Genomic DNA, 26741 nt, shown 5'->3' with positions numbered 1-26741 from the left:
TCCCCCCACCACCCGGGTCCATCCTTCATGAAGGGAAGCAGCCTGCCGCCGCCAGCCGCTGCTCAAACGTGGAGGGAAGGACACGGAGAGGGACGCTCGCAGCTGACTGCGCGGCACCATTGTTAGTCCGGTTCCAATTTACGGCTCTGTCGACATTTTTAGTGCATTTTACCTCAGTGCTGGACCGAAAGGGAGGGACTGTTTGTTTTCTCCTGGAGTCTTCAATAGCAGAGTCAGCGGTTGAAAGGTACGAAGAAAATTATTTAAGTAACGCTACATCACCTTCTCGTTTCTTAGTATTATTTTAACCTCAAAGTACCTAAAAAAAAAAAAGACTATTTTGCTTAAGGAAGCTCACCCTCTTTTTGGCGTGTCTTTTGAATTCACCAAGCAGGGTTTGTTTTGAAGCCAGACGCCCTCTTTGTAATGTGGAATGACCAGTTCGTGGCTGTTTGTGATGATGGAAGTGTAACGCTAGCATGGCACGGCAGAACGGTTGGGCGGTGTTTTCTGCATGTTTTACTCTCAGAAACGCCATTTATCGGAGTGTGCAGTGGTACAAGAGTCAGCTGGCATGGTATTAGTTGTTATCAGGTCCAATTTATTGACTGGCCTCATGTGTTTCTCTCAGTACGCTGCCCCAGCGTACACCGCTATTGTTCTGTGAGGCTAAACTGGGCCTTTTGCTAAACCAAGGGAGAATTCAACGTGTTTCTTCCCTGAGACAAATGGTATTATTAAAGCTCCACTTGAGGCTTGAAAAAACACTCTCAAAACAATGACTCCAAAAGTGGGGTCCTGGGACCACCTAGGGGCCAGAACAACCCGAGGAACAGTTTGATAATGTTGGAAATATTAGACACTGATAGTTGGGTGAATACAAATCGTCCCATGCCTTTTTTAAAGACTGTAGGGACTCTTGCACATGCACTGGATATGTAAAAGACCTGAGGATGTGTTTTATAGATGCCTTTGTATCAGCAGCATTTCATACATTACTGATATATTGCTAAGATATGAAAGTCATTTTGAAGTTGTTTGCACCCTGGATTTCTTGCCTGCACACACAAGTCCTTCCAGCCTTCTCAGTTGTTTCTTGCCAAGATATCCATCATCTGTTTTCATATTTGCATCCATGCACATGTAGTGATCTCATTCTTGACTTGGCAGAGCCACATGAGAAAAAGGAGGGACAAGGAGCGCTCTGAGGCAGACTATCAGACGGCATGGTCTGCAGATCTCTGTGATAGAGGGATGCTGTTTTGGCTCGGAGTCTGCATTACATAATCAGTGTGTTTTGGGCTGTCTGGGTGTGGTGGGCAGGGTTAGGGTGTGGGAGCAGTGACACTCCTTGGCTTCAAAAGGGGTATTTGACATGTAGACACGCACCGGGGAGTGTGTCTCCTCCCAAAGAAAATCATCGTGCTACTGCTGCCAGGGTGTGTGAGTTGTTGCTGAGGAGTTTATCATCACCTGGATGTGAAACCAAGTGTGAACAACACACACATGGTCATTCTCTCCCTCCCCCCTCATGCCTTTCCTGTCTTTCTGGCTAAACTCCAAGAGCTCATTGCAGGGTCCCTGATGCTGCCCCATTCGAAGGGCGCGGAGATGCAGACGTCTTTTGCTTGAATTTGAATTTAGACTCGACTAGTGTATTGTCTGCGGCCCTCAGTATCCCACAATCCACTGTGCACTGGTCAATAGTCTAATGTCACATTGAGCCGAGCCATGTCAATAAATAAAGTTGGGAAATATCGTGACCACAGTGAATAAGAATGACAGCAAAATTACAAAATACTTTTCTTCTGAACATTTGTGAATTGGAAACCTCTCCCTTTGCCACAAACGGTACCCTTTGATGAAGATGATACAAAGCAGAAATGACCTATAGCATTGTTACTGCACCAAATAAGGGAAGTATTTCATGTTTTAGATGCTGTATGGGCTGTGTTCAAAGTCATGTTTAATAGCAATTCTCATAAAATAAGGAAAGGTAATTAAGTATATAAGCATGATTTAAAAAAAAAAAAAAAACATGAAACAGAAAATTAAGGTTTAGTCTATCCAAATGAACAGTTGGCTTCGGCGTCTTATTTCCAGAGGAGTGGGAACAGGTTCTGCCTGGCCTTCAGGTTCTGTGAAAGACCCACATCCTTTGCCAGATCCAGCCTCTGAATTGGGACACAGATTTTATACTGAACAGCCACTTCTGCTGTCTACACCTTGGTTTCCCTTTCCTCTTCCTAACGGCCAAAGTAAACCAGGAGAGGAGCTCAAAATAGTTATCTAATTTAAATGCATCCTATAACCTTCAGAAGGCTCAAGGGATTGTATAAAGTGGTTTGAAAAAGGGGAAACTTCAACCATTATGCAAAGAAAGTTGTCATACTTTTACTCCTTAACAGTTGTGTCACATGCATAAAATGATCAGTAGTATAGAAACTAAATTATCTACAATTGTTAGAAGTTGTGACATGGAATTGTCTGTTAAATCATGAAGAGATTGTACTTGTTAAATGACAAAACGTTTTCTTTATCTGTGGGTTCACTGAGTTGCTACAAGTTCAAGTTATTGTCTCTTTCAGTCTTGGTATGTACTTGCCCCTGAACTTCAAATTGCCCACTTTTATGACTCAGGCAGGTCTGTGGCGCCTAATGGGGAGACTGCAGTTGTGTATTTCAGGCAGTCTGAGAGAAATGCAGGTGGTTGACATTTGCAGTAGTGTGACTGTTTAAAATGGATGCCACACATCAAGCCTGAAGCTCTGTGACTGAGTGAGTGAAATGCCTTTTCTGTCTTCACTGAAATACCTTCAAAACCTTGAATACTTTCTGCTCAATTACTCGAAAGGCGTTTTTCAAGCTTGTAAAGCTATGTTGGATTTCAGCAACCTCAGCCAGCCTGCCAAAATGTAGATTTTATCTGAGATGACAGGCCTGTGAACAAAAACTAGTTATCTGCTGTTTGTAGTGTCAGCCTCACCCTGTTAAATGGCGTGATATACTGTTGGATTAATACATCTAAGGACTGATTTGTGCTGCTTATTCAGCTTAGTGTGGATTCAGGTGCATCAATGCAACAGCTGTGAGGTTATGATAGTTATGGATGTCGGGGTCAAAGGTTCAGATGTATTTTCCACCATGATCCCACAGAATGAAACAAAGTACTATCAATTACACTCTGCCTTATCAACAAGCATCAGTCTTTTGGTATTTTTATAGTCCATTATGGAACAGATTGTAAAGCTAAAATCATTCACCTCTGAGGGTAATAAAAGCTAAAAAGGAAGGTCAGTTCAGTATTATCTGAACTGATCTGTCTCTATCTCTTTAATTGTATGCAAGCAATAGAGATCCAAGCATGCAATTGCCTGAAATGTTCATAATCGATTGATCTGCCGACCAATAAATATTCAATTTACTATAGTGTAAGACAAAGAAAAGCAGATGGTTTTCACATTGTAGAACCTGGAACCGCGTTTTTACTTGAAAAATAACTAAACGATTATCAAAATAGTTGCAGATAAATTTTCCGTTGATTGACTAATCGTTGCAGTTCTAGCTTACTTGTGAATGCTTGGTTCAGGGCTGTAACTATCACTACTAGTTATTTTCATTATCGATTTAACTGATTAATCATTTATAAAAGCCGTCTATAAAATGTCAGGGAAAAAAATGAAAAATTAGTTGACACATTTAAATGTTTTATGTTGGACCAACCAGAGATGAGATGAGATGGTACTGAACACGACTCTGTAAAGGCTATCATCTGTACCACAGCGACTTTGGCACTTTTCAGCCCGTCCCTTGTCTGAGAACTCACCAAGAATCAGTACAGCTGAATGGAAAGCACAATCCCTGCACAGCGCAGAGCATTTGCATCTGCTTGGGAGTCAGCTGCTTTTACAGCCTGCAACCAATGTCAATCTCAGCCCCACACCCAAGGAAATTCAATCCCAACTGCATCTGTTTTAGGATGACATTCAGGGTTAAACTGTATTTCATCATCCACCCTTCAGGTTTGTTGTGTATATCCCGTGTTACTCTTGGCTGTCCAGCTGTGTGGTGCTGTAACTCTCGTCACTGTGGTTCGGAGGCTGGTGCTCTTCTGCCCATTAGGATAAAGTGGTGGACGCTGGCGCTGCATTTTTAGGCTCTCAGTCTGTCTGGGACTGTGAGGCTGGGCTCAGTGCACTGTAATTATTGAAAGAGTGGTTCAGCACTTTCATAGTCTGTTTGTTAGTTCACTTTGGTAGCCTTGAATGCCATCCCGAAGATGTATTTTGCAGAGCTGGATGTATTTATAGTGGTACATATGGCAGCATTGCAAAGTGCAGTTATATTTGCAGGTGATACGAGAAAGAACTGCAGATAAAAGGGCTGTCACTCATTTGATATTGGATGATGATGTCTTAACTTGGCCCTATTTTCCATGTGCAGCAGCTGTCCCCACTGAAGTAATGCTATATATTTTGATCTTTTTAGTTATTGATCCAAGGCTGTCTGAGGTGAATCCAAGTGTTTGTTTGTTTTGTTTGTGTTGGGCATATCCTGCTATCATCCTTTTGCTCTGCCTCATTGTGTGCATGAGACAGTCAATCCAGTAATTGTTTATTTTGTGTGTGTGTGTGTTTCACACAGCTCAGGGGTGTGGCTGTCAGAGAGTCAGGCAAGTGAGGTGTGGGATCACTGTCGATCTGGCCTCAGCTGACCCTGCCCAGTCAGAGGCATAGTAAATGATCTGGCCCTCGGGCTCTCCAGCAATGTATTGACTATCTGCCTGCCTGTTGTTGGCTGGTGCACAGGAGAGGTATCTGCTGGTTTGCTTTTAATATGGCAAAACTAATGGCAGCTCGGGCATCTCTACAGCCGACCATGCTTGCTAGAATTGCTTAAGTTGGTTCTTTTTTGGGGGCTTTCTGTTGATGTAAGTTACTGAACATTTTTTAACATAAAAATGATGACATGATGTGAACATGGGTTAGTGTTTCAGTTTTGCTGTCTCCAGCCCCATCTCTACTTTTTTATTAGTTAGTTGACAGTGGAAAGTAACCAGGAAATATGGAAAAAGAGAAGGAGATAACATGGGACAAAGGTCCTTGGCGGGAAACTGTAATGAGTTTTATACTGCAGTATGCCTGGTCTAAATCTTTTTTTATAGCCATGGTTTCATTTTACCCCCCCCTGCCTTTATTTTCCGTCCATTTCTAGCAATCCTTCTTCAGCCTTCCTGCTTGCTTCTACCCCATGTTCTCTTTTTATATTAGGTGTATCATGATTAATAATAAATTGTTAGTGAAGTCAGTTAAATGTTGTTTAATTACCGATCTAAAAGTGAGAGTGAGCAAAAGCAAGCCTGACCTGAAACTGACTCTTTATTTTGGTATTTACAGTACGTAATGTGTAACTTTATAATGGCATGATGTAGCAGTGACTTGTATGGGACTACAGCTGCAGATGTAAGTCTCTGAATGGAGAGTAAAGATTAACCTGTGACAGACTAGCAGTCCTTAATGAACTTGCATTCAGTCCATCCTTCTGTCTTACACTCTGCAGCCTATTTGATATCCCTGGGTACTTTTGGGTGAAGTTACCCGTGCCAGCTGGTCCTCTGTCCCATTGCACAAGTTAATCCACTCAAAACCCACCCCCACTCCCCTAGGCATCATGTCTGAGGGTTACATGGTGCGCAGTGCAGACAATATGGCTTGTCTAGCCGCCCTCCCCCTCATAGTACCCTAATGTTGTACTCAGTTATTCACGCAAACACTTAAGATGATCATGGTTGTTGTTGTTGTTGTTGTTGTTTCTGTCCAGATCTCATTACATGAGCACAAATGCATGCACTCCCTCCCTGGTTGATGATACCACCCTACTGACTTTACTCGCTCCACTGTCAGCCTGTTCTGGTTGGCAGCAGGGCCTGGTCCGTGCTTTTTGAAAACCCTGCCAGGTTTAGAACAGATTGTAACCCATTTCCCTGCACCCTTTTCCGACCACTCTGCTGCCAGTAGCCGCTAGTCCATCCCGTTTTGACTGCCACTCCCTTAAAGGCTAACTGGCTTAGTCCATTTAACTTGTAGCCACACTTAACCACCTGCTCCTAATGGCCTTATTGAGTAGCTTACAGTCACTTAGCACATGTTAGTGTCCCGTATGGAATTGATTAGAATAAGCTGCATGCTTAATGTCAAGCCCAACCCCCCTTGATGAAAGTGTTTTTTTTTCCCCCCTGCTTATAGCATTGCCTGTTTTGTCCCTATTGCTGAAAGACTGAAAGACAAATGGCTAGTAGCTCGAGCAGATCATATTTATTCCCTAGGTTTCACTTTGGTAGTGCTCAGCTTTAGTCCTGAGTAACACAGGGATTCATGACAAATAGAATGCAATTTGTAGACAACAGATTAGCCTGTTAAGGACAAGCATTTGTCAGTGCGCATGCAGTCTTGAAATATGGTGATGTAGGGCTTGTCAACACTTGCACACAGTCTTGTTATTTGGACAGGTGAAGAGAAGCCATTCAGTCGGCAAGATCATTGAGGGTTAATGTGGTTCTTTGTCTACAGATAACGAGGTGCCTGAAGTGCCATTCATCTTCTTGATAGTTTTCTGCAAGAGGTGAGGAGCCTCTCTCACTCTTCTGAAAGCTGTAGGATGATGCATCTTTGTTAAGGGTTCATCTGTTTTCATGGCTTTTATACTTTTCTATCCTTGTCAATATATTTTTGTGGTTACACCACCCACAGCTGCTCAAATTGGTTTATTATAAAATACAAACATTGATATGAGGGAGTATAAAATGTATTTTATTATTTGACAAATGGTTTTCCTGCAAAGTACCCCTGGATGAATAAAAAGTAGTCCTACCCAGCCACAACCCTTCCCCTCCATCAGGGAGTTTGTTTGATGGGGGAGGGAACATGTTAAGCAGGACTGTGGCTTTGGATGATGTTTTTATGTTCATCATCATCCACTATACAGGATGTTGACAACAGAAAAAGGAAACTGATGATTAATGTTGGAGTTCTTCCTTTTCTTTGGCACAATATGGCCTTAACACATCACTCCTGTTGTATCAGAACAAAAGCTGAATGATTGTCAGTGGAAAGCAGGTTATATAGTTGTGTGTTTCAGTGGCTTTCTTTTTTCATTCATATCTTTTTATATTGTGTCTAGTGTTTTGGCTAGTGGTTATTCTTAAAAGGATAGGCTATTTCACTGCTTTTTCACATCTGTTTTGATAATACACCTGTGACATTACTCTTAATGGACAGTGTGGGTTTCTAACGGTGATAAATAAGCACACAGGTTCACCATGGATGCATAGGCAGGAGAATTGGGTCAAACCACATAGAAGACTTATGCTAGGTCACTTTTTAATGCAGATTCAAAGTGTAGTAAGCCCTTCGCGATTTGAGTTTTTGTGAATTACTTAAAAATATAAAAGTCAATGTATATCATTTGACTAGGCTTGCAACTAACGATTATTTTCATAATCAATCAATCGTCACGAGTAATCTATGAATCTTTTAGTGTATAAAATGTCAACATTGTGAAAAATGTTCATCACAATGTCCCAGAGACCAAAGTCACACCTTCAAATTGCTTCTTTTGTCCAACCAACAGTCCAAAACCCAAAGACATAAATCATAAACAACAAAGAAAAGCAGCAAGTCCTTACATTTAAGAAACTGGAATCAGCAAACGTTTTACATTTTTGCTTGATAAATTACTGAAACTATTTTATTGATTATCAAAAAACTACTTTTCTTTCGATTGATTAATGCTCTGATGATCCAGGGCCCGCTGTAGCTCTTACTGCCCCTCCACCAGAAACATGAGCTTGAATTGGGAAGAGCTGTTGTGTGATCTTGACTGGATTGATGGGGTGTACACACATTATGTGTTTCAGTGGTTTAGTGAGACATTGTTAAAGCAGAAAGAATACTAGTGTCTCCTTACTCATCTATGTGGTAGAACAGGGGGAGTAATGTCGGGTAAAACATGAGAGAAACAGACTGTCCCTGAAACACACAGCACATGTCGTATCATTTTCTAGATCACAGCAGAGGCAGGACTCAAAACCAGGACAAAAAAATCCATTCCGAACTGATGAATCCTCTTGGATGAGTAACAAAGAATCTTCCATAATAAACTCTTTTGTCTTATTACGTCTAGATAAACTATGACCTCGACCTCAGAATTTTCATACATACAAGGAATTTCCATTTGAACACATCTGTGCTCTTCACAGCCAGCAGGACACGTGCCAAAAGTCAATAATCCAATGGCTGTGTTGCACGGACACAGTCTGACATGCTACATCATCCTTCATTGACTTGATGTTTATTGGTTGTTTCTAACATGGTACAAGCTTTCACCATCATTTTAAAATTAGATGTTAGATCACCCTGTTGGGCAGAAGATGGGTATTTCACACACAGTCAGCCTAAAGCACAGAGACTTATTTTGCCCACTGTCTGTGCCATGAAGGCCAGACACATTACTAGTTGCAAATGCATTCAGCCAAACCAGGTCTAAAGTGGCAGTTTCCTCGACAAAGCTTTTTCTTGTTTGCTAAGTTTGAGAAATGTAAATAAAAACCAACATAGGGTGGCATGGCCAGAGAGTGCTGTCAGGTCTTGTAGCAAGGAGAGCAGATCTGAATCCCATTTCAGCGAAATCGTTGCAGTAAGATGACTGTAGGTGTAAGTTTGGTAGAGATTCCCACTGAATTTTATGTCCAAGCTGCATCTCTGGCTTTGTTAATACGTGTCAATGTTGTTTCCTTCTTTGGTTATCATAGCTTCATAAAACTACATTATCATCCCTTTTGCACACAGTGAATTCTTGTTCAGCATTTTCTACTTTTAATGATGCATCCCCGCCCTTAGCTGTGCTTTTAACTTGCAAGAGCTTGTACCTCCATTGTACAACACATGCCTGACTTCATTAGTCCTCACTGGAGAAGTCACAAGGTAGTTTTCGTGGCTGATCTAAGCCAGTGCACAAAGTCACACTTATTCAGGAAAGGAATAAGATGGAAACACTGAAATTAATAAATGTCCCTTTTCTTGGTCTTGTTTGTGAATTACCTTCAAAGGACTTATGATCTACTTTGTTTTTGTGTCGAGACGAGAGAGAGAGCTGCAGAGATGGAGGCAACTATTCAGCAATGTGCTCTATAGATCTGTATATTCACAAACCCGTGGCTCACATTTACTGTGCCTCTCCTGTCAGCATGCTTTGAGACGACTGTGTGTGTGCTCTAACAGCAGATTGAATTTCTCTTCTTTCTCTCCCCCTCTCTGTCACTCTGTATGTGTGTGAACTAAACACTCACTTGGTGATACAGCAGAAACGGCACGACTGCCTTGTATGGTCAGATGAAGCAGCAGGCCTTTACAAACACACAGCCTCCAATTTCTCAGTCAGTTTACCTACTCACTTTTTAGATTGTTGGTCATTGAAGACTGGTTCTGTAAATGTTGAATATTTTTGTAGTTGTAGTTCTAGTAGTTTGGAGTGGAAGTTAGCAGTTTTTCCTGCATCTGGTCTGTTCCTCTGGGAAAGGAAGGGGTTTTCCTAACCTTGAGTTCAGTCACGATAAAACTTCTTGTTTTGCTCTTCATTCTGCTGCATAAACTGACCGCCCCCTTCCTCTTCCACATACACTTGTGTCCACACTCGGCCTCTGAATACTACCTGTGTTTTCTTCCTGTGTACGTGCTTCTCCCATGGACACACACACCAGAGGAAAGTTAGTGAACAAATGGACAGCGGGGCCTCATATCTCATTTGTAAACACTGTCATACTCCACTGTACTTACAAAGTCTGCTGAACACTCCCTGACATGTACCCACGGTCAAGTTCACCAGGCCAGCTTTAGTTTGTTTTTAAACGTCTAAAGGTGCGGTTCTAGTAGGAATGTAGAGATGAACAAAGTGTGTCTGTGGAATTGAAAGAATGCAGGAAGTGGTGGGCCACTAAATTCCAGTTTTCACTTCCTTTTTTTTTGTCTGTATTTGTGAAAATGGCAGTTTCACATCATACATCCTACACATTCTTAGCTCATTCACACACTGCTCCATTTGATGCATGGACACACAGTGCACACGCATTCATTGGACTCCCTATGACCCTTTCACTCCCTACTCGGTCACACACATGCACATAAGCACACACACACACACAGCCAGCTGTCACTGCGTAGCCCTGAGGAGTCTTGAGGAAGTCTGCAGAGCTGGAATGTGGATGGGTTGGATGTGCTCTTGATACCGCTGCTGCTTTAGGCATGCACTTTCTGCCATTAATCATCTCGGAGCAGATGCAGCATTGGCAGGAATCTTAAAGTAGAAACTCAACATCAGGCAACTGGAGTGGCTAGTTTTAATTTGCAAACAAGGCTGCAATTTAAGATTATTTTCATTATCAACTAATCTGACTATTTTCTCGATAAACCTATTAATCATTTGGTCTAAATCACTGTCTCAATTTCTCAGAGCCTAAAGTGATGTATTCGAATGTCTTGTTTTGTCTGACTAACGGTTGAATTTGAATAAAAGTAATTGATTATCATAATACTTGTAGATTATTTTTCTGTCGATCAACTTTTGGATTCAGCTTTTATACAAAAAGGTCCATAAGGGAAATTAGTCCTTGAAATGGCTGAAATATGTCCCTAATTTACCCACAGTTTAGACACACAATCAATCTGTTACACTCCTAATGTATTTTGTCTCTCTGTTGTTTTGTAATTGCAGCTTTGTGGCAGCAGTCTGGGGTAAATCTACAGATGACATTAAGCCCCAGCATCAGTATCAACACCCCCACCCCCCTACCACCACCACCTCCAGCAGTCTGCACAATGCATTCCAAACCCCTGCCATGCTCTCAACACAGCTAAATCCCCCTCTGCTTGTATTAGACACAGTATTAAAAGTGACCCATTTTGTCAGGCACCGCTTCTAATGTCTGGACATGCAGAGCGAGAGACTGAGAGATGGGGTACGACAGATGCAATTAAACCGTCTCAAGACAGAGGTCAGGAGTAAGATTTAATGACACACAAGGCCATATTTCTTTATTAGACGAAGTGGAATGTAAATACCACTGAGGCCACGGAGTTCTTCCTCCGTCTAGACAGACTCCCTCTAAAAATCTTACAAAGTGATGGCTGCATTTATAAACACACTCTTCTCCTGCTTGTGCTAAACATACATTGCTGCAGTTTTTTCAGCCTTTGGGCCTTTGTCTTCATCACGATACTTGCAACACATTGTTATTGTCACCAGGGACATTGAGCTAATTGTGATATTAGCCATGTGGAGCCGGCTAGAAAGAAGACATGCTGCGTCCTGAATATGTTTTTTAAATCTTCAGTGAACTAGGATTTGTTATGCAAATGTGGACTGAGAATGGCAGACAGACAATACAGGGTTTTTTTGTATTTCATCAAAATGCATGAGGCTGCTCATCTTTTTAAAAAATGCTGCTGGTATTATTGTGCAGTCATTTTTCTGAGCATAAAATCTGGAGCTCTGACTCAACATGTTCCCAGCTAGGTGTCAACAGCTTGAAGAGTCTCAACATTGTGTATAGTATTGGTGTCAAGTGTGTCCTAATGGATATGAAAACAAGCACCAGCGCTGCCGAGCAGTCTCGCTGTAATTTAGTAAAACATCACTTATCCGTGCATGTGTGTGAGGATGGGATTTTAATGATCCATTCACTTCCTCTCTGTGCTGCGTCACATGGCGTCAGCTGGTTAGAGATGATGCCTTTACTTGCCCAGAAGGGGGTCATCACATGAGGAATGTGATTCATTCTGCTATCTGCTAAGCCCCTGGCATTAGTAGCTGGACTGGCAAAACTATGCCATGCCATGTCCAATTCCTTGTCTCACTGCTCTTCCTGTCTGAATAAACTGGGTGGCTTTCATTGACCTTTCCTCAAAGAGCAAGTTTGGTCTGATGTAAACATTTTTTTTTACACAAACATGCATCAAGATTAAAATCTAGAATGACTGGTAAGAAGCCACCTCACTAACCCCTTTTCTAGGTGCTTTTCTGCCTCGCCAGGTCTAACTTCATCAGTGGGGTGAAGAGACAGATTTGCTCTTCGTATGGCTCCCAATTTGCTAATGGATTCAAAACCTTCCCGTTCATATAAATGGAGTGGTGATAATGGATTTAATTCGAACAACACTGTCCCAAAGGCTCTGTACATTAGCTAATTGACCCTCACATAAGGCTTGATATTTTCCAAAAGGAGAGACGCTCCAAACATTGTTTTGGTAGGCAGGTTACTCTTTACTACTAAGCTTCCTCTCTGTGAGAGATTTGTAACCACAGAGACCAGAGGAGAACCAGAACGAAAGAAAGTGGCTGCCTTCAAGCAGTTTTCACTCGTGCTGCTGAGTCCAGCTCGTAACTTTTCCATGGCTGAACCAAAGGGTAGTGTTTTTGTGTGGCGTCTGCTGGGAGGTGTATTCAGTGGTTATCAGCACTAAACTGGCCAAACAAGTTATTCCACAAGTGGCAACAAATGATCCATTTATGCATTTGTCTTGATTGATGGCTAACCCCCAGTGCATTGATACCAAAACGTTGAGGCTTACAGAGAACTTTTTTACCTTGTAAACATGAGTACAAAAGTAAAAGTGCCACAGCATCGTGTTACCTCAGATGTTAATGTGTGGCACAGAAACAAATGTTTCCGGACCTTTTGGGCAACAATGAGTGCTGCTTCTCCAAAAGATTTAATTTTAAAATGTCAGTTGGAGATGAACACAGATACTTTATCCATCCTAAAGTCAAACGTTTATAGTCACTGCGGATTATTCTACAGTGTGAGGCTGTGTAAGTGCAGTCAGTAGTCTGATGTCTGTGGAAAATTTTGCTCATTGGAACTTGTCGCTTTTCCAAGATGTTTTTAGTTATCTGGCTTAATGGCTTGCATATCATGCATCGTGTATGGGCCATGACCTTTTCATTAGTTTGGACAGAAAGGGCAGAGTCTGCTCTCTTTCTGAATTGCTGTCATGGTTTGTTCATATTATTACTCCTGCCTTCCTTGCCCTTATAGTATGTCTAACATGTCCACATGTGTTTGTCTACCAGTCCTTGTGTTCCTTCAATTTTATTTTTTATAAATCTTTTACTCTTCTTTTTTAAAGCTTTTGTTTTGTTCCATTACTTTGTCATATTCTTGTAGATCTTTGCTCTTTTTCTATCCATCTCAATCTTTTTTAATTTCCTCTTCAATCCATCTCTTGCGCAGCTTGTTTCCTGGGTCATACAGAGCTTCTACTGGCTAGACCATCTGTGTAGCATTTTACTGGTACAGATCTGTTAGCAGTGGGAGGAGGGGAGGATGTGGCCAAGGAGTAGAGGGGAACAAGTGGCTATTGGGAAAAGGAGAGGAGTACTTGGGAGGGGGTGGGAGAAGCAACTGTGGTCAGAGGGGCAAAGGAATGGGGAGGGGGGTAAACCCAGAACCAATCCGAGAAGAGCTCTGTCCAGCCAGAGCAAGAGAAAACTTGACTGAGGTTAATGAGTTAAAGACCTAAATACGTTGCGCCCTTCCGCTGCCTTTTCTCCAGTTCTTCTCCACAGCCTCTTATACTCTACATTCATCTCAAATTTTCCACTAGTGTTGTCAATTAAGGAATCTCCCAGCACACAAATCTCTCTTAAGCGATCACAGAATGACACGACGATTACCATCTGCATCTGCTCAACAGAGAGGAAGACAATGGCCAACAAATGGGCCATTTGGGGCTGGTTTTCCCTCGCCTTCTGTGGGCTGTGTGTCATGTCAGGAGATTGTGAGACCTCTCTTGGCTCTCAGCGCTCCAAACCACAGATTTTTCCCTTTCAATTTCAAGATGCTGGAAGCCATTAGGAGCCATTAAGTCATCAGTTTTTTTATATTTGTGCCACATAAAATGTGCAGTTAAAACAATCCACAGTTCCTTTTATTGTGGTATTTTAATAGTAATTCCTTAAGTCTATTTTGGTGCTGCAGGGAGGCATTATGAGGCCTTATTATCATGGTAGTTCTGTTGGATAGTGTCACTGTAGAGGAGAGTGTCTGGTTTAGAGAAAGATCTAGAGATTTATTGGCATCTCCCACTGTTCACTTCCTCTCTTTCAGTCTCCCCCAAATTCCTTGGAGGCCCCTTACCATAGATGGCATTTCCTTTTGGCTGAAAATGACATGTTTGTCATATGACTTTATGAGTAGTGCAGTATGGTTCAACTCTGCCTTTAGGAGGAGGTGTGCAGTAAAAGAAAATCATCAACATCCTTGTGATATTGTTGTATTTTTCTTCTGCAGGATATTAAAGTGTGAGAGGAACTGGCCAAGACGAGTGTGAGCCCCTGGACCTTGAAAGCAACAGCAGCAACATCAGCGTCCACGTCTTTTTTGTTTTAGGAGGAGGGAATGAAACCGGATGGGGTTACCATGGAAACCACGGAGCCCACTGAAGCTGCAGCAGTAGCAGAGCCCTCGTCGTCGCAGGACAACATATCCGAGCAAGCCCCATCTCAACCAGAGGAAGCTGCAAATGATGCAGCATCCGAGGCTGCTCTGAAGGCCAATGGAAAGCCAGTGGCAGCAGACCCCAAAGTCAAACCAAAAGCTGTTGCAACTAAAACACAGCCCGCAGCCAAATTTGCAGGGGCCTCCGGATCCAACTCACGGCCAGGTACTGCCTCTCACCGCACGGTGAATGATGTGAAATCCTCTAACAATGTTTCGGTCAAGAAAACGGCAGCAACAACTACAGCAAAAGCATCAGCAGCGGGGGCTGTACCTAAAAGGCCAATGGGTGTAGCAGCAGTTTCCTCCACGGTCAAGAACCAAAATAGAGTGCCTGACAAGAAGCCCATTGGAGCAGCCAGGACCACCACCTCTGTAACAAATGGTACTAAACCAACAACCGTGAATGGCATTGCTAAGAAGAGACCAGTGGCTGAGACTGTTAGACCCAAAACCACAGGTACATCTGAATGCGATACATAAAACCGAATTGAAATGATATTATGAAATGATAATACTTATGTCACCCATTTCATGTTGTGTCTGAAAATATTCCATGCAGCTTTTCTGCTGCCTTTGACAAAATATGCCAGAACATCTTCTTTTCAATGCAGTCTCATGTTCTTCCATTTTATTTTTATTTATTTATTTATTTTTACAGCTACTGCCAGCAGACCAGCGGCGTCCACCGCCCCAAAACCCAGCACTTCGACCACAACAAAAGCTGGCGTTGCTGCCGTTTCAAAGACCACCAGGTAAGCATGCTTCTCATGAACAGCGGGTTGATAAAGTAATATAAACAGTCAATGATGCTGTGTCCATGGAGCACTCAAACAGACATTTTGTAAAGTTATGTGGTTGGGAGAGAAATCTCTCTCTCTCTCTCTCTCTCTCTCTCTCTCTCTCTCTCTCTCTCTCTCTCTCTCTCTCTCTCTCTCTCTCTCTCTCTCTCCTCTCTCTCTCTCTCTCTCTCTCTCTCTCTCTCTCTCTCTCTCTCTCTCTCTCTCTCTCTCTCTCTCTCTCTCTCTCTCTCTCTCTCTCTCTCTCTCTCTCTCTCTCTCTCCCCCCTTTTTTTTTAACCCCCCTTTCCAACTGGATGAGAGGATGACTTTGTTTATCTTGATGCCCTGAAAGAGAGCAGTGGAGAACTATGTCCATTGTGGTCTTTGGGCCGTTATTGAGTCAGATTTCGCTTCAAAAGTGTGAGTCATGTTAGCAGAAATAACCTGAGACAGAGGGCCTTAACAGAGGCATCGATACTGAAGAACTACCGCTTTGTCCCAAACAGACCCCCTGGCAGAAACCAGCCCCACCTCCCCAGGGCAGAGAGCTATTGACTCGGAGCGTAATCCCTCTCATACTGAGCTGGTGGTTTGGATAGAGAGTGCTCTAGTTGGACTAAACTTGCTCAAAGTGCTCCCCTCAAATTATCACTTTGGCTAGAATTTCACAGCTGACCCGGTCATTTACTACCATTTCACAAGAAAGCTTTTGTTAGTGAAGACTATTTTTACTTGAAAGAGATTTCAAGATATCCAGGTGAAATACAGGCTTTGCTACCAGCTGAATAGTTTGGTAACAGATTATTATCAAATTAATCAGCTGGTAGCAAAACAATACAGTACAAAACACTTTTCTTCAAATGTTTGTACAATTAAGTTGATTAGAGCAATAAGCATTTGTGTAAATGAAGTGATCTGTCTCTAGAGTTTGTCGACTGTCATATCCATAATAAACCAATCCAACATCTTTCCACCGGATGTAGAGTTCTGTACTGAGAGGCCTGATTAGATTCTCTGTCCACTTGTCTTCCCACTTAATGATCTTATTGAATAAAGACATAATGTGCTGCGTCATTCTGTTTTCTGAAGCAGCACAGGGGCAGTCTTTCTTTGCTATACGAAATAGAATAAACGCCTGTTTGTTTAAAACAGTTAACTCTTTCTATTGTGTATATATAGTTGTTTCCTATTTTACACAGAAGACAATGCTTGGGCCAAAACTAACAGTCATTTCTGTTACGTTTTTCCCCCCTATTCTATGAAACGACTTATTGTTCAGTCTATAAAATAAAAAAAAAGGTTAAAATGCCCATCCCAAGCTCCTAGGGTCCAAGGTGAAGGCGTATCTTTTTGGACTACTGGTCGGACAAAACATTCCTAGTTTACAGTTATATAAGACAGAGAAAAGCAGCAAAACTGCTCATTGGAGAAGCTGGAACCAGAGAATGGTTGTAGTTTTTGCTTGATAGATTACGGATTTTGATTGTTTTCTATGACGGATTTTTCAAGAGTGACCACAATCAGTTTTATGTTGTATTTATTACATACTACATATGGGGTCAAGCGAGGAGTGGTTGCTCTTGATGTTCCCTTCTGTGCGTGTGTGTGTTTGTCTGTGTGTGTGAGAAAGGGTGTGTACATGGAGAAGCTCGTCCTCCTGAATTAATCAGATGAGGCATTTCAAGTGTTAGGAGTCTGATTACAGTAGCACATCATCGTTATGTGACCGTTCCCTGGCTTGTTCCCCAGGCAGCCGCCTCTCTGCTTGAGACACAGAGGGGACAACAGAAAACAGCAGCAGGTGTCTGCCCTTGTGACAGACAGTGCGTGTTGCATTTCGTGCCACCTGCGCGTGATGGCAAAGTCAGTAGCGTGTCAAATCCTTTGTGTAGAAGTGGTGTGCTTTTCAGTCATTATTGGTGTTCGTGCTGGCTCTCTGGCAGAGTAGGACAGAAACACAAACAGACCTTCCCTCAGCTCAAGCGGTGGCTTGCATTAGTCATGATACTGAATGATAGCACTAACAATCTATAACAAGACATGCAACAGAATTAAATGGTGTTAAAGGATTTGGAAAACTACCTAATGAGATTATTTATCTGCATCACAATGGTGGCATAGCCTCCTCCTTGTAATTCCAGCCCTGACATATTGTTTCTCATATTGCTGAGATAACCAAACACACATTAATATTTTTCAAGTCAAGTACCTGCAGGTAAATGTCTTTCATGTAGTCCAAATGAGGTAAACGGCATAGACAATAAGGCCTACTGTAAGGGCAACATGCTGCTGAGTGTAGTAGCACACACTGCCTGTGGCCAAAGTAAAGACCAGCCCCTCTCATTAAGTATTAATGTTAATTGGCCCAAAGGGAGGCATGAAAACATCTCGGTTTTTAAAAAAACGATTTTTACTTTTTACCAGAGCTTCATTTGTGAAGGGCAAATAAGATTTGGGGATTCGTGTTCAACTATGAGCTCCTGGAAATAGGATTTGTGCTTGGCGAAGGTGGAAATAAGATTTGATAGAAAGGCAGGAAAATGCTGGATCTGTGCTGCACACACAGTATAATGTGGCAGGGCTGTTTGAGCTGTGTGTTTTATTTCTGTGTTTCTTAGTTACAATATGTAACTAAGACACACATGCATGTGTGAACGCACAATCTGAATGACAGGAGGATGCCTCTGTCCTAGTAGTCGATGAGAACCCTTGATAACTGGAGTAAGAAGCCACATGTTTTCAAATCTGGCACCTGCTTTGCTCTGCTCCCTTCCAATGATGGGTTATGGTGTCCTTGCACTGACTTAGCAATCAGTCTTTGTCCCCCCCCTCCCCCCCCTCTCTCAATCTCCCTTCTCTTCCCTCTCATCCCTTTTTTCTGCCGTCTGTGCATGTACAGCGCTGGGCTTTTGGCCAGGATCTCCTCAAGCCCTCCTTACAGCCCAACTTCCATCTGTATTTCTAATTCATTCATCATTTAGTGTAGTTGTGTAACATGAGAAGGACAGAGATTATGCCTTCACAGTGCTGAACCATCTGTGTAAGATGATTAATATTCAAAGGGTCACCATTGGGAATGGACAGAATTGCTGGTGGATGGTTTTTTATTTTATTTTTGGTCTCAACTACAGAATATTCCCTCATTATTCAAAAACTAAATGGGCTGTAATGGAGAATTTATCAAAATAACACCCAAAACCATTGCATTGGCATTTCGATGAATGGCTTGGCATTGCTCAACAATTTCTTCTCATTCATTTCTCTCTCTCTGCTTCGTCTCCCGATTACTTCTGTGTCGTCCCATTGGAGATAAAACTGTCATTTCTTCCCGACACTCTTGGCAGGGAGCAGGATTACTGTCCTAACAGAAAAGGCCCATGGCATCTATCACAGCTGACAGTGGGTGCCTAGGGCCTAAGAGCCAACACTGTCTGCTATTGCTAGGCTGCAACACTTCATCTAAACTCTCCACTGACCTGATTCAGGCCTCCACTTCCCATTGTCAAGGAGATAACTGTAGGCCCACACAAACCCAAAGAATGTGTGCGTCTCCGAGGAAGAGGTAAAGCAGCTGGTTTTGGAAAGCCTACAAGCCAAACAGGGTATTGTTAGGGTGCTCAATTTCCATTTGTTGTCTTGGAGGGGGCCCTTGAAGTGATGGGGGGGGCGAGGACGAGGACAGAAGAATGTGTAACTGCATTTTATTTGTAGGATGAGCTTACTGCATCAGGGATAAAGTGCACCTCCAGGCCGAGCCCTCTCCTTTCCCTTGGGCTTGATTAAAACAGAATAATTTAATCTACAGGAGCGGGTATGCTAAGGGAGTCCAGCCTCCCAGCTGTTTTTTTAGGAAGGAACAAGAAGAGGGAGTCATGGATGAATGGATGGAGTAGGTGTGGCTTCAACACCCCCCACGCCACTCCCGGCTCATATTTACGCTTTGATTTTTGGCCAAACAGATGTTACTCAGTTACTCAGTATGTTAATATGTAGTTAATATATAGTTATGGGCGGCATGGTGGCGCAGTGGTTAGCACTGTCGCACGGGAGGTGAAGCTGGTTAGAGCGGGTTGGGGGTTCGATCCCCGGCTGCCCCCGTCATGTCGAAGTGTCCTTGAGCAAGACACTGAACCCTAAGTTGCTCCCGATGGAGACCAGCACCTTGCATGGCAGCTCGGTCGCCATTGGTGTGTGAATGTGTGAGTGAATGGGTGAATGAGACTTAGCTGTAAAGCGCTTTGGGAACTGTGAAGGTTGAAAAGCGCTATATAAGTGAGATCATTTATCATTATTTATCATTTAATACCATGGCCTTGTTGTTTGCAGCTGTCGTAAACATTTGTGAATATTGACTGTAAAGCAAGCCATAAAGTGTATCAGTGACTTGACCGTGTGCTGACCTTTGCCCTTAAGAAACCTCGTGCTTGGTCATTAAAATCCCGTAGATGGCCGTGTAGTGCCTCTCATCCTCCCTTTTGGACTGTGATTTGTATTGATTTCAACCCTATGTTGGCAAGAAATATAATGTAGTAATAATAATACACCAACAGCAGAGCCACCACCCACAGGCAGTGGAGTACAGGCATTAGTGGGTCTCTCTGTTCTTCTCTGTGCCGTCCCTCTGGATCAAACTTTTGAGTTATGACTCATCATAAAACAATGGAGGGAGGGTTTGGGGTTATATTGTGTCTGTGACCTCCCCTTAACTCTTATCTTCATTTCTGTCTCTCAGTCTAATTTCATCCTTCAGTCTCGCTCACTCTCCCCTTTAGAGAAAGTCATTCACTCAATCTTGTCTGCCTTGATTCCTGCTGTAATTGAGTGGTCCTGTCAATTCATATGTTGCTTGCATATGAAAACAGTCTCAATTAATGCACCTTTTTCTACCCCCCCCCCCCCCCCATTCTGTCATTGTTTTCCTGCTCAAAAGTTCAGGCCAGTGCTGTTCCCTGTACTCCGTGTCTGACACACTTTCTTCTGTCTGATAGCAGCCAATTACAATATCCTCATGAGTCCATGTCTGTGCAGCGGTTGTCTGATCTCAGGGAAACAAATGGTCATTGTAATGGTTATTGTAATGTGGGAGCGGCATCTGTGTGCAGGCATGCTACTCCACTGGAAGCCATCAAAAGTCAGTGTGTCTTTGTCAGTTCATGTCTACATCATCTACCATATCAGCAGACCAAGTCTAAAAGAAGACATAATGGAGATTGTTGTAATTGGTGTTGGGGTCACAAAGTTCCTTAAGGCACTTACATTTGATTATGCAGCTCTTGTTGTTGTTAAAGTGAATGTGTTTTATTAGAAGCAGATGTCAAATTATTTACAGTGCAGAGGTTTTGCATTGTTTTCCCACACCAGGTTTCAAGTGTAGAAATGAGTGCTAGTGCTGTCTGCAGCTGACGACACGCTCATTTAACCAACAGACGTTGTGTGTAGGTTAGTCAATGATGCAGAGCATTGCAGCAAACACTACACCAAATTCTTGGAGCCTGATAAGGCAAATGTATTATGTGTAGATTTCACAGAGCCCAGTATAGTACAGCATGGGCAACATTCAGATTTCTATGTGGGTTACTGCTCCTCGTATCACTGCACATGTACATCTGATGCATGGCTGTCACTGTACATTTCAGTCCTCAATACAAGTAGCTTTCACTGATTAACAAATGTAATTCTACAACAGGGTGTTGGCATGCGGAAATACTTGATAATTGTTTGCTTCACTTGAGCTGCTGAGAGCAGGACAGTTTTAGGACCTTCATGTGGCTCTCAGTAAGACCCCGAAATACATTGAATAATATCACAAACAAGTCTTTCCTCTGTAACATAAGACCCCTACAACTATATTACATGTGCTACATTGCTTAATGCTACGAAAAAATCGGTTATTAATTTTAATAGTTGGCAACCTCCAGTGTTCTTCCAGTGCAGACTACATCTTTCCAAGTTTCTCATATGGGCAGATGATAGAGAAAATAAAAGACTGCTGGAAGAATCAAGGCATGTTTAGTAAAGCAAAAGCAAAAATATGTGGCCACAGATCCAAACACTCAATCAGAAAACAATAGATTTTAAGTCAAATGTCATTGTTTTATTTACTCTAACCAGCTCAACAACTCAAACCTGTTGCGGCAAAAGTGTCAAGTTTTTCCTTCGGTCCTTTTCATTGCATAAAGCTTTGGGTTTGGGTGGGTTCTTCTTGGTTATTTTCAAATGTGATTTTCTAATAATTTTCTCTTTCTCTCCCTGACTGCGCCAGTCAACTGAGCCGATACCTGTCATGTGTAACAAATAGATTTTGCATTCGCAATACCTAATAATAGGGAGCGGGAAAGAGAGGGAGTGTAGCCAGTGCTTGCGTTAGCCTGGTGAACAGTCGGTAATAAATGAAATAAAACAAAAATAGAGAGTCTGTCTGGGTCAGGTCTCAAATTTGGCAGTACCATCAGGTCTTCAGTCAGGTGTGGCTGTTTTATAAGCCTTGTGGGTTGAGTGTCAGGAGTGTAGTGGGTTTTTTTTTTTTTTTGAGCCAACATAATGTGAAGTTTACTGTAGCTGTTGTAGGCTGTAGTCCACAGTTCTGAGGGCAGAGCACATGTTGGATCATTTTGCTTGTCTAGGAGGGGAGCCTAATGGAAGAAGAGTGGAGGGCAGGGAAAGGAGTTTTTGCTTGTTGTAGCTGCAGTTGGACTGATTGATTGGATTAGTGCAGTGTCACATAAGAACTCCAGACTGAGCAGTCGACCAGGAGCTTAATACAAAATTGATTTTAAGACTTTTTTTTCTTCTTCTCTCCTTCTATCTGCTGTATGTGTTCTTAGCTATCCTCTCCCTTTCCTCCTCGTTGTAACCATATTCTTTCACTGTCCTCAATTTCCTTCCCTTCGCTCTTTGGTCACCTTCAATCTTTTTTCTGTTGTCTTTTCATTCTCCTCACCATTCATTTTTTTTTCCTTCGGTACCCTCAGCTCTTTGTTCCCTCTCTGTTCCTTTCACTGTTGGTTGCCTCAGTTCTCATCTCCTCTACCTCTGCATTACCTATTTTCTTTGTCATTCTTTCCCTCTTCAAGCTTTCCATTCTCCGTCCATATTTTTATTTTTTCCCTGTCCTCTTCCTTCTCATTACACCCCGTCGTCGCCTGGCAAATGAAGGAGGCATTACAGTGTGGTAATAGATGGATGCTGCTGTGTTAATGGGTTCCCATTGTTGAAATTGCTTTTGTGGTTTACGTTAGGAAAGGTAATTTATTTATGCCTGTAAATGCATGTAGAGGCAGAGTTTCAGATTTCATGTTTTGCCAACATGGTGAATGGACCCTGAAAATTAAGCTACAACTTATTTTTGTTATTACATTTTTTTCTTCAGTGTTTGTATGCCAGCTGAACATGTCTTTCTGTCTCCAGGCCGGCTACAGGTCCTTCCACATCTCGACCTGCATCCACCACATCCAGGCCCACCACAGCTACAACCAAGCCCTCCACCACTGCAACTGCCAAAACCGCTGCTTCAAGAGTGACCACAGCATCCTCTACTGGCAGGACCACAGCAGCACAGCCTCCCAAAACTGTTGCTGCTAAGAAAGGTTAGAAGTTATACCTTGTCTGTAATAAAGTCGCATGAAGTGGTTGACTTTAGCCCCAGTTAAATCTTATGTGAATGTTTCAAAATATGTTTATGTTTAACAGTTAATCCCTGATTTTAGCTACCCTATGATTCTGTGGACTGGACACAATAGTCAGTGTGTCATTTTTAATTGGGTGAATTGATGTTTGTGGTTTGTCTCTTTGCACCAGATGTCAGTCGCCCACCTTCTGCTGCATTGGCTAAGAAACCTACAACAGCAACAACATCCACTGCTACCAAAAAACCTGAATCCTCTAAACCCACAGCCCCCGTAAAGCAAAACCCGGCCTCCAAATGGTCCGCAACAGCGAAGGCAGCCGACCCCAAGGTGTCACAGGCCAAAACTCAACAGCCTGCGAAATCTACGCCCACAAAGAAACCTGTGGCTGCTGTTTGGTTCCCTGCCCTTAACAAACCGCCTCTTGGCCGAACCCCACCTGCCTCTCCAGCCAACAAACCTGCAAATGGCAGCACCTTGCAGACAAAACGTGGAACCAAACCCACTCAGGCTGTCTCACCTTTCACTGCTGACAAGAAGATGGGGGTTACAAATACTAACAAACGTGCTGTAGAAACACAGGCAGCTGCTGGTGCAGCGATAGTAGCGGTAGCAGCTGCCACAGCAGCAACTGTGCTAGCAGAAACACAAACGGAAGCTATTGTGTCCTTATCACAAGGATCATCCCTTGCTGCCTCTGCACCAGAGGAGGTCCCTCCCCCAGTCTTGGCCCAGGATACCACATCAGAGGTGGTACCTCAAGAGACTGCTCAAAGCCAGGCAGCTGCCTCTTCTCCTCTACAAAGCCCCATCAGGACAACCTTACCACAAACATCTCCACCACAGGAGCAGCTAGAAAGCAGTGCTCCCTTACTAACAATGCAGGAGCAGACACCTGCCCCAGCGGAGCCTACACCGCCAGTGGCCTCCCCTCCAGACCTGTCTGAGGAGCCTGTTTACCTGTTGACAGACCAAACACCCTCCACATCTAAAGCCCTCCCAGCAGCAGCAGCAGCAGCAGCAAATGCCATCCCTCCAATAGTGTCTTCCACCAATCTAAATGAGGAGGAGGATGAAGAGGAGAGGGAGGGAAGCCAGGTGGTTTCTGTGTCTGAAATGAGCGGAACCACGCAACCCACAGAGGAGTCTCGTCCTGGGTCGGCTGGACCAGTAGGAGGATCTGCTTGGAGGGCTGGTGGCGCCTTGCTCTCTGAGCTGGACTCTGAGGAGGTAAGCGGCAGCCAGCAGGGTGCGTCTGAGTTGAGTGCCCCGGGTGTCCTGGAGGGCACAGAGAGCATGGACGATCTGGGAGACGGCAGTCTGAAAGGAGCCATCGACATGGAAGGAGCCTCAGCAGGTTCCCCGGACTTTGAGAAGGTTCCTGACATACCAGTTAATGACTTTGATGAGGACGAAGATGACGATGACGATGATCGGGTATGTGACATGGATGTGGGCTCGGAGCGGGCAGATGAACCGCAGAGACCCAGGCATGACAATGATGTGGATGATGAGGAGGAGGATGAAGATGTAGAGATGGCTAGTGAGGGTGTGACAGAGAGTGGGCTGGAAAGCTATGGCAATGCAGATGAAGATGACTTTGCTGAGGATGAAAGGCTGGACAACTTGAACAGAGTGGCCCAGCCGCCACCGCCCCCTCCCATGCTGCCTTCTGCCCCTGCTGCTCAGTGGGACCAACCAAACCCTTTCGCTGATCCCTGGGCAGAACTTCTTCAGCCACAACAGGTTCTTGAGCATGTCTCTGAGTCCGTACAGGTGGCTGGGGCGAATGCAGCAAGCCCTTTGGCAGACCCCTGGCAAGCAGACTCTGAGACCCCAACTCAGACCCAAGCCCAAGCCTGGCTAGAACTAGGCTCTGCTCCTCTTGTTCCTGAAAACCAAGATGCTCCCCACCATTCATCTGTCAAGGATGAGCTTCAAAATCTAGAGGCCCAAATGTACATGGATCCGTCCAGCCCAGCCCCAATGCAGACCCTGGCCCCAGCTCCCCTCTCTGCCCCAGGAATGTCTCTGTCAAGCACCCTGAGCAGTGAGACCAGCACACCTGAGGAACTCGGTGACTACAACCGAGACGGGAAGCTACAGCCTCAAGATGCACAAGCCACAGTGCTGTCCCCACAGCCTGACCTGGACTACCAGGATCTGGGCATCCACTTGGAGAGAGGAGACAGGGAGGGAGAGGAGGAGGCAGAGGCAGAGGCAGAGACCCTGCCTGCAGATGAAGTCCTGGGAGGCCCCGCAACTGCCCCCACTTCCAATCCCTCTTCATCCTCGGTAACAGAAGATGAGGCTAGCGACACGGAGGGAGAAGCTCAGTTGGATGACTCCTTGGAGAGTCCAGCCATCAGTAACATAACTTTTGACAGCCAGCCTCCAGCCCAGCGCTGCCTGTCCACTGTGGAAGAGGGAGAGGACGAGAGCGGTGCAGGTGAAGACACCACCCCACCTTCGGCTACATCATTGGCGTCTTACGGCTTTGACACCATGACCACAGCTTCAAACTCCAACGCCCAGTCCACAGGGGAGAGCTGCATCAAGAGCCCTGGCATCTTCTCCCTGGAGGAGCTGCCTGAGGAGGCCAAGGAGCCCTGTCTGATCCCGCAGCCTCACACCCAGCCATGCCTTGCAGAGCAGCAGTACATCGAATGCGGGAAGCAGGAAGCAGAGTCTGCTGAGCACATCAGGGAGGAAGTGCCGGGGCCCGAGGAAGCCCTGGATACTTTGTCAACTCTGACCACTTTGCAGCAACCAGAGGAAAACCCAGATGACATCCAGCCTCCCTACTATTCTGCTATCTGTGAAAAGACTGAGAACTCTTTTGCAGGTAATGTATAGTTCATCATCTCCCTAACAGCCCAAGTAATTACCCCATAACTCCCTCTGGCCCTGTTCCAGCCTCCCCACAATATCTCACTGTTGTAGTTCCTGTCGTCAGTGTTTGTCCTGAAGTCTCTGGGGGTGGATGTAACCAAAGTTAAACTTAACAAAAAAAAAACAACAAAAACAGAGAGCAAAAAAGGGACGAAATAAAGAAAAGAGAGAAAGAAAAAAAAAAAAAGAGGACAGCAGTGGCACTTCCCTCTGATTATAACATTTCCATGATGAGTATATGGCTTAAATTCCTGTATGTGCAATAGCTACTACTATTTACTGCTAATGTGTGAGCGTGTCTGGGTTTTGGTTTCTGTTTTATTTAACACAGAATTCTGTGGTTGCCCTGAACTGGCATGGATTTGACTTGTCTGTTTACAGCTCTTAAAGAGGGAAAACAAGAAAATGAAGCATAACAAAAGAAAAAACGTGGAATGAACTGTTTAACATGTTTTCATGTGTATTTATCCTAATACTTTTTACTGAACAAAAATGAATAACTGACAATGAGTTTTGATTGTATTTTCCTGTTTTTGATTTCGCTCTCCTAAATACGATACAGGCAATCTTCCCTATCCCCCAATCACTCCTCATCATCCTCTTCTCGCACTTTAAATTGTACCCCAGCTTTTTCTTGTGTTTATCCATCTTTTTGGAGTAATGAACCTTAAAACTTTAAATAAAGATTAGATTTTTACCATGATGTACCCTCTCACTGTACAGTTTTATTGAAATGGGCACTTGGGAGTGGAGTGTAAGGCATACTTCTGGTGTATGGATCTGTGTGCAAGACAAATCATCCAACACAACTGGCGTTCATTTCAAGGTCCAGTTCTGTTTTGTTTTTTTACACCAGTGGCTCTATACATCTCATTATATTGCTGACACTTC

General features: G+C 43.6%; 1 protein-coding gene across 1 annotated transcript; it reads left to right on the top strand.

The window, feature by feature from the left end:
• The first annotated feature begins 17 nt into the window (after nt 1-17).
• Nucleotides 18-26553, top strand: prr36a (proline rich 36a). Its single transcript, XM_070925398.1, has 5 exons — nt 18-247; nt 14345-15011; nt 15213-15306; nt 22741-22919; nt 23131-26553. Exons 2-5 carry the CDS (start codon nt 14453-14455, stop codon nt 25812-25814), a joined length of 3516 nt encoding a protein of 1171 aa, XP_070781499.1. The 5' UTR covers nt 18-247; nt 14345-14452; the 3' UTR covers nt 25815-26553.
• The last annotated feature ends 188 nt before the right edge of the window (nt 26554-26741 follow it).

This window comes from Enoplosus armatus, chromosome 2 (genome assembly GCF_043641665.1).
Source record: "Enoplosus armatus isolate fEnoArm2 chromosome 2, fEnoArm2.hap1, whole genome shotgun sequence".
NCBI lineage: Eukaryota > Metazoa > Chordata > Actinopteri > Centrarchiformes > Enoplosidae > Enoplosus > Enoplosus armatus.
This window is presented reverse-complemented; position numbering and strand designations above follow the sequence as displayed.

Bases quoted from the DNA above. Each gene is read 5' to 3' on its own strand.
- prr36a (XM_070925398.1), top strand. From the start codon at position 14,453: ATGAAACCGGATGGGGTTACCATGGAAACCACGGAGCCCACTGAAGCT. The intron at 15,012-15,212 runs GTACATCTGAAT...TTATTTTTACAG, and splicing joins TGTTAGACCCAAAACCACAG to CTACTGCCAGCAGACCAGCG. The intron at 22,920-23,130 runs GTTAGAAGTTAT...TCTTTGCACCAG, and splicing joins AACTGTTGCTGCTAAGAAAG to ATGTCAGTCGCCCACCTTCT.